Source organism: Aedes aegypti, chromosome 2 (assembly GCF_002204515.2).
Source record: "Aedes aegypti strain LVP_AGWG chromosome 2, AaegL5.0 Primary Assembly, whole genome shotgun sequence".
Classification (NCBI taxonomy): domain Eukaryota; kingdom Metazoa; phylum Arthropoda; class Insecta; order Diptera; family Culicidae; genus Aedes; species Aedes aegypti.
Window position 1 is genome coordinate 474,029,523 of NC_035108.1, and position 8,878 is coordinate 474,038,400.

Genomic DNA, 8,878 nt, shown 5'->3' on the forward strand with positions numbered 1-8,878 from the left:
TTTGAGTTTAGAACACTGACTTATAGACTTATATTCTTTGTCAGCTTTGGAGTTGCATGTTATTTCAGATGTAAATTCAAGATTTTATGCAGTTTTCAAGGGGTGCTCATTCCACCCCATTGGCCAAACCGCCCCGACTACCCCAACTGAGCTATTCTCCCTGAAACCAGGTCGCCATTGGCACACATCGTTAGAATTCAAATTTTATGTTACTGATCGCTAGTATGTGCTAAAACTAAGGGGTGGTCGTACGTCAGCTGGTTAAACGGTTTGCAAAAAAGCCCATTTTTTTATAAATCTTAGGTATTTTTTCGCTTGATATGTCTCATATTTCCCTTGGAACACATAGCAAACTTAGTGCCATCGTATAGAGGAAGAATATAGCTTTCATTCAAAGCTAAAAAATGGCGGCCATTTTGAATTTGATTATTGTTAGAAAAAACGTTTTTCAACCTTCGCTGGTTTTGAATTCTGAAATTACCATCAGAAAGCTGAGAAAAAACTAAGTAAAATTGGCTAAAAACTAGGTAAATAATGGTATTGACCCTATGAAATGAACGATTTTTCAAATCATGTTTTACGATTTTGAAATGTATGTCGAGTTTTTGTACAATTAAAATGAAACAATCTGGAGGTTATCTTGGATTTTGACGCCATCCTGATTTCAAGTAGTAGAAAGAGTCTCCTTGTTAGTACACAACATGTTGAATTTCACTAAAAACAGGTTACGGATACCCCTTTTCTTCTTCTTTCTTCTGGCATCACCAAGCGTGATACTCAGCTTAATTAGTTATAAAAAGCAGGTATTAAATAACAATTTTCCTTTATAATGCGTTTCTGATAACAGAACGATTCTTCGACGTATCTTTGAATTCAGGAATAAGGAATAAATAAACTCAATAATGAAAACCGTTTAAAACCGTTTATTGAACTAAACAATCATTTTTTTAACCATACGAATAAAGTTTATAGATTGAGCGTTGGGACATTAGTAAGTGTTGTGGTGATATCTGTAATTTCAATGTAAAACTTTACCAAAAATGCATTCATTTATAGAGAAAATCGAAAGTTTTTTAGCTGAGCACTTCCTTGATATTTTGAACCAGAAGCTATCTTTTAATTTGCCGCCCAACATACATGTGAAAAATAGCGTAAAAGGTGGACGTAATACCAATACTTGGGAGTATCATTTTGAGGTTGAAAAATCTAGCGGCCATCTTTGTTTGAAGCAGTTGAATGAAAGAATTGATGCTATTCCTGAACTCGAAGATATACTGGAGAATCATTCTGGTAACCCATATATGAGTTTGAAGAATTTTTTTTTGGGTGGTTCGATTTCTCCGTGTAAATAGTATTTACTAAATACCATTGCTCACCTATTTTTTTCTCAACTTTCTGATGTTGATCTCAAAATTCAAAACCAGCGGTACACTAATGATGGAAAACGGTTTTTCTGACGAGATTCAAGATTCGAAAAGGTCGCTAATTTTTTTTAGCCTCAAATGAAAAATACATCCTGCTTCTATACGATGACAATAAGTTTGCTATGTGTTCCAAGGGAAATATGAGACATATCACGTGAAAAAATACCTAAGATTTATTAAAAAAAATGGTAATAAATATTCGAGTTGTTTAGTGGAATACCTATAAGTAAATAAAAAATCGAATTTAGCACTATACCATTTAATTATACTAGAGTTTGTAAAGGATACAACAGAAACGCGTATTTCGACCTCAATTGTATGGCCTTCGTCAGGGTCGACCTTACCGTTGAGGGCGAAATACGCGTATCTGTGAAAGGATACATACTCTATTGAAATTAAATGGTATAGTAGGAGGTCTCACTGACTACAACAGTATCAAGCTATTCGGGTGATTTATATTGTGCATAAAATTGGTAACAACTTTCATATTTTCTGGTAATTTAACCTTAAACAACTTAATTATAATCTATTGGATCAGAAAATTCCCCTTTAGTTGTAAACCTAGCACATAAAATAGAAAAGCTTGGTGATCTGATTATTCCAGGTTTAAAAATTTGTATTAAACTCTTCGCTACCAAAGAAGGTATAGGAAAAATTGAGTCCGACCCACGGGCAGCACCTAGTTTTTGACTTATCTGCATCACAAGCGAAAAGTTCAATGTTGATTTAGTGAAGAGAATTAAAAAAGTAGATTTGAGTAGCTTGTACCTTTTAATTCCGCCCTAATTGCTTATCTTTGACAGATATGCGTATTTCGACTACCACTTGTAGGCTTCTTCATTGTCAGTTACTCGTATCCAATTATAAATAAGGTTTAAATTTAAAGGTACAAGGTACTCAAATCTACTTTTTTGAAATTCTGCTCAGAAAGTTCGAATGGCCGGAGTTATTCCGGTGGGTCAAGTCGGGTAAAAAAGGGCTATTATTGGGACATGCTAAGTTATCTTTATTTATTTACAATGACAATCATTTTAATTTGCATAAATCATTAAGATCTGATATTCAACATTATAAATGAAGAGTTTTTCACCGTTTAGAATATACCGGATGTGGCCATTGGGACATAATGCCCGGAAGAACCGGCTATAGATTTGTTGGAACTAAACCGTTTCAATTCTCGAAAGAAATCAAACATAATTGTGCACTAAAATGCGTTCCCATAAACTTGGCACAGATGTTGAGATACAAATTGGCCACTTAATCGTAAGTTTGAGGCGCCCGGGACCCGAAAATAATCATTTGTAGGATCAATCAAATGCAAAACTCATAGTTATCCAAGTCAATCGTCTCTCAAAAGGTTTACACTGATGCAATTGTCTTAAAATTCCGTCATATAGTGACCACATTACAGCCGATTCCGGAAATTATCTGTGACTTGAAATTTGCCTACATCCAGGGGCACAAACGCACAGTACCCTTTTCACCCGACTTGACCCAGTGACCCACCAGAATAACTCTGGCCTCATGAAGATTTCCGAGTTCCTCTCTCCAGTTCTAGAAACTAGATATGTGTGCCAGTATACTGACAAAAAATCATATAAATCCATTTAGAATTCGCTGTCCGATGAAGGTTTTAGAATGTTTGTTTTCACTCAGGCCTATACGGGTTAATATTGAAGTAAAGTGCATAGTTATGATGTATTTTTTTGCGTTTTCAGTTAGTGTTCACTAATAATATTTCAATTGTCTTTCTCATATTTTCTTAGGACACCGCATTTGAGTCATCCACAGAAAGGATTTCTGCGAAAAAAGAATCACAAAAAGCAGGTAAGATGTTTTTTTTACATTTTTGTAAACACTTCTTCAAGCGGGATTAGTTGGTAGTGGGTTCCATGTACATAAAAGTACCGTGAAATTCACTATCGTTCTAGATCTGTATTAAGTGGAATTAAATGGTATAGTACTAAATCAGGTTTTTCGTTTATTTAAAAATAAAATGTTCATTGTTTGCATGTTATTGTTCACAGGACTACTGAAAAAATAGTAAAGTTATTATAAAACTTAAATCTGTTAGTTTAAACTGTTAGTTTTTCAATTAACCATTTAAAATGACAATTTTTTTTCACTTTTGTGGCAAGTGAAGGTAGGGGAGACATTTTTCCAAACCTTATTCTATATTTTTCCTGAAGTTTTGCACAAAAATCAATTCTAGAATGCCGCTTATTTGTATTTATTTATTTATTTCATCTGACCTTTTTAGTCTGAATAAAAAAGGTTGGATGGAAAAAAGCTTCCTTAAGTCAGCCACATTATGCCACATTTTAAACAAGAAAGGGCAAAATTCCCATATCTTTTCGAAAGGTAACAAAGTACTTAAGCTTACAAATAATGAACAGCAAAAAACAAATAAGGTACAGTGGGGGAAGTGTACCAGTGAGGTAAATGGATCATTTGATCATGTTTTGTACTAATACTTAAATATTTTAATTGTTTTTGCACTATTGCTTGTTTTAAAATACATACTCATGTTGACACTAATGCTAACGCAAAAATGATACTACACGTACACTAACACTTGTATACTGCAAAAATCAATTTGTTTCAAATTTTTTTTTCTGTCATTAAATAATCCATTGTACCTCTACTTAAAATCGAGTTGTATTATTTATAAATAAGTTTTTTATCTAAAAAATTTCAAAATATGTAACATAGCACTAATAACAAGAATAAAAATGATATAATTCTTGTCAAACTTTGTTTCATCACATTTGTCGTGAGAATGTATTGAGTTTTTACTGGTGATCCACCTACCCCACCATGATGGGGCAAATGAATCATTTGGTGCAAATTTTCAAATTTTGCGTACTCAAAGTAAAATATTCAGAAAAATCTCAACATATCACGATTCGAAGCATGTTAGTCCCACATTTGTTAATTATTTAAAAATATCTCAATTTATAATATTCACATTAGCTGTATAACAAGATGAAGTTATCTATTGATTCTCCACTTACCCCACGGTACCTTCAATCAATTCAAAACTTATCTCTTGAAAAAGTTAAACTTTTTGGATTGTTATATCTCAATTCATATTTGGTACTACTTGCCAACAACAATGAATATGATGAACATGATTATAAAAAAAAAACAAAAAAAAAAATATGTTATGTGATTAGGGTGTCGATGATTTATTTCAAATAAAATACTTGACCCAGATTTTTTTTTAGGTAGCTTTTGACTTCTAGAGAGAATAATACATTATACAGCAATATTTCAAATATTTGCTAAGATATTTCAAATTTTTGACTCACTGTTGTATTGTAAACTGCACCTCTGTTTCGTGTTGAAGTGTAAAAACAATTCACTCAGCTTAAAACATTAGTTCAGACAGCATTTACATTCACAATGCATAACAGTAGGGTAAAAATGTTTCGTGGAAGGCTTGTTTTGATTTTTTTCAATTTGGTAGTAATCTAAGACAACATGAAATCAATGAACAACGTTTAAAATAATGGTAATGTTTTTTTATTTGGGTGGATTACATGTCAGCTGTCATAGTACAACTAAAACCATTGCTTAAATACTTATTTTTGTATTTAAATTTTCAGATGCATCTCGCTTGGCAACATCCCACATAGCCAAAATTAGGCGTGAAGGTTCATGCTTTACACCAAAACCGAAAATGATCTTAGCATCAAACGACCCTTCAAAGCAGTATACTCCTCATTGTACTATACTTCATAGATGTGGTGATGATGTTGGATGCTGCCTTCCAACCCAGACATGTGCTGCATCTAAAAATTCAACGGTGGAACTTTATTTTTTTGTAAGTATATCTATTGTGAAAATTAGATAATAGGTGATATTGATGAGCAATACTAATATTCCATTCGTCTCATACAAAAAATACGTTGAATAATTTCTCGCGTATCTGGAGATATAGATTTCTCTTCGAAGATTTTCTCTTTGGATTGCTACACTTATTTTAATAGATACTAGTATTATTTTATGATGTAGTATGATGAAGAATACGATTTACTTTCTACTGAACGTAAAATACCAGTCATAAAAAGTCGCCAGGCTACGCTCTAGGAAAATCGATAATGATACATGAATATATGAATGAGCATGAGTACAAATAGCATTACATGAGTATATGAATGAGCATAAATCTATTAATGAACATTTTCCGGATCATTTTCACATGTATTGGAAAGACTGGGTAGATTTGTTCCTACCTTATTTTCTCAGAATCCGAAACAGTTTTGTGCATATTTTTTGGTGTTATTTTATGCATCACTTCGTCTATACGAAAGAAAATTTCAGAGATGGAAATCCTTCATCTGATGAAGTGGAGCAAAACTTCTCATGTTTAATATTTCAGTAGCAATTTGTTCGAATTATCTCAAATAAAATTCAACAGAGATATCTTGAATAGCTAAGAAAAGTCTTGCTAACTTTGCGTAAATTGTATCAAACGATCTAAAATTTACAGAACTCGTAGATTTAAATTCATAAAATCAAAAGCAAAACATACAAGTGCTTTGATGCATTTCTTTAATTTACGATTTGGTTTGATAAGTATGGGCTGGACACACTTGATCCTTCAACAGACATTGTAACTGTGGTGCAATAGAATTCTATTTGGTAATTTTAATTTTCTTAAAATGATGATATCAGTGACGATAATCTGTGTTATATTATCTCGTTTGGTAGAGCACATAATCAAAAGGAGGGATCAAGTCTCCCCAAATAAAAAAAGAGGTGCTATAAAATTTTGGATTGGCCAAAATTTTATAGCACCTTTCTTTTTATTTTTATGAGTTCTTTTAGTTTGATGAAACAATGGTATAAAAGCAAAATGTTAATATAGTTTAAGTATTTTTTTACGCAATTTGGAATCATTTCGTAATGGATGATCTTGTAAACCATGTTTACTTGATAGCCTGTGGAGAAATCTCGTCATTATGATACCTCTGCAGAGTTACAGCCGTATCAAGAAAAATGAATAAAATCAAGTCTACCAGTCTCCTTAACTCAATAACATACTACAGTGGGAATTCGCTGGTTGGAACACGACTGCTTTCCATCTAGCAAATCCGACCCGCTGGTGAAAATGTTTCAGATTCACGCATCTGGAAAGCAAATCGTCACGAAACGCATATATACATGCACATTTGTTCTATTATGAATCCGGTAAAAATCAAGACCAACATTTATTTGAAGTTCTTGTTTTCTCGAGCGTCGTTGCTAATATGTGAATAGTGCGCTGTGTTCATAAAAATCGTAAGAATGCAGCGCCACGCCAAAAATCTGATTTTAAAATGCTATGAGTAGAGGCGCGTCGCTAATCACACTGGCGCGATCCGGTTTGGTGGCGGTGCTACAATTGGCGATCAAATGTGGGGTTATGTTGCGAAAGTTTTGCAACTTCAAATGAATATTTACGCTTCCCTGTGCTTTGAATTGTCAACTTCTTATCATTAAAATGATTGTGGTGATTTTTCTTCCAAAGTTATCACAAGTCATTTCGACTAGGATGTGCTAATCACCATTCTAGGACAGTGCCATCTTCGCATTTTAGCTTTGCTTCAGATCACCAATATATATGGAGACATCAATGTGCCGGTGTTCATACGTCAAAGTTAATTTGACATTTACTCTTGACATTCGAGTGCTTTTTAGTAGGATTGTTTTCAAAACAGGGAACATTCTATGTAAAACCAAGGGACTGAAGGATTGTGATGCTTCAGTAGCCAGCGTCAAAACTATGCAACACTGCATTGAGGTTGGCTGTCAGCGTGGGCCTTTGGCTTGAGCCTTGTAATATTCCACTATGGCTACAACTGGCGTATGGCCAAAAGCGGTGCAACTACCCTATTTAATTCCACTAGAGTTTGTATCATTTAACAAATACGCGTATTTCGACCTGAACTGTAAGGCTCAGCAAATCGAGTCTAGTACAAGACACTAAAGACGGCCTTACCACTGATTTCAAAATACGCGTATCTGCCAAAGGATACAAACTCTGGTGAACTGAATGGTATAGCGCTTAATTTAGTTTTTATTTAGTTATAGGTATACCAGTAAAAAGATGCCGAAGATTATATTGTGATTATCAGTGCAAAGCCACCTTATTAGTATCTTAGTCCTTTTATTATCAATCAATTTTGACAGTATCTTTCCTGAAAGCTGTGACAGTTTGCTGTATAATAACCCAAGAAGAGTTTTAAAGTTTTCTATATAACTTTGATGATTTTCATCAGCGAATTGCATGTTTTTCATTGCAACTGAAAAACTCAGTTCCATGCGATTTAATTTACTTCCTAATTTAAAATAATATAATCTCATGTTTTAAATTTAAAATCATTAATGTAGTAAATAATTCAATGAATTCTGTTTCACTTTTTCCACTTCCCTTGATCGGAAAGCCCGGGGCATTTGTCCCCTTGGTATTATCTTGAAGTTTGTTTCATATTTCGTGTGTAGTATCGTTGTTTGATTTAGTCAACATGAAAATTGTTGGCATGTTGCCAAAATCGAATGGGCACTGTGATCACTGTTATATAGACAAGAACATTTAGCATGGCATATCAATAACGACTGTTCTAATCGTGGGTGGCTGTACAATGATCAACTCTATTGGTTTTGAAAAATCTATATGTAGTGGAGCAAAAACAAAACGTTCGGGGTAGATATTAGACAAAACAAATGAGCATGTTTTTCGAAGGGTGATCCCAAATATGCATACATTATTTGCGTACGAGATACAATGTAATAAACACTGATGATTGATTACCAATATTTTCAGGTTCAAACTGTTGGATCAAGGCCATCAATTGAAAGACTGAGTTTCATCAATCACACTGAATGTGCGTGTTTTAGTCGCAATGATTCACCACAGGGGAGAATGTCTCCAACATCAACATCATCACCTCAGATGACTGCGCCAATTTGTGCTTGTCCCTCATTGTTCCAACGAGTAATCGATGATGAAAATCGTTGTATTTGTGATTGTTCTTCTAGTGATACGCAGTGCGACCAATTCAAGCGTGGGTTAGAACATTTTTCTATGGAAAATAGGAGGTATTTATATTCAGTGCATTTATCTCGGGTATATCTAAATATCGTTTCTTTTCCAGGTGCATAAAAAATGGACACTGCAATGAACCGTTATGTGAATATGGACACTATAACAAAGCAAAAGGAAAATGTCCTACCAGAGAAGAGAAATTGTCTATGGTTCACAGGAGGTTTTGATTTATTGTTAGATTTATGGATTTATGTAACGGTAGTTACCAGTATTGGATAATTTGAGACGATTCCTCATTTTTCGGGGTAAAAATTGCATTGCCAATGAACGATTCTTTGTTAGGGTGGTAATATGAATAAAGGTGATAAAATGAACACCTGGCCAAACAATACAGAGACACCTGGCCAAACAATACAGAGAC

At 33.8% G+C, this 8,878-nt stretch overlaps 1 protein-coding gene across 1 annotated transcript in view; it reads left to right on the forward strand.

Moving 5' to 3' along the window:
- LOC5569758 overlaps positions 1–8,873 on the forward strand; it is a 28,341-nt gene extending 19,468 nt beyond the window's left edge. Inside the window, exons 3-6 of the mRNA XM_021848380.1 lie at positions 3,191–3,251; positions 5,033–5,250; positions 8,236–8,510; positions 8,567–8,873. Of these exons, the coding sequence (XP_021704072.1) occupies positions 3,191–3,251; positions 5,033–5,250; positions 8,236–8,510; positions 8,567–8,684 (672 nt within the window). The 3' untranslated portion in view covers positions 8,685–8,873. The remainder of the gene's footprint in view (positions 1–3,190; positions 3,252–5,032; positions 5,251–8,235; positions 8,511–8,566) is intronic.
- The last annotated feature ends 5 nt before the right edge of the window (positions 8,874–8,878 follow it).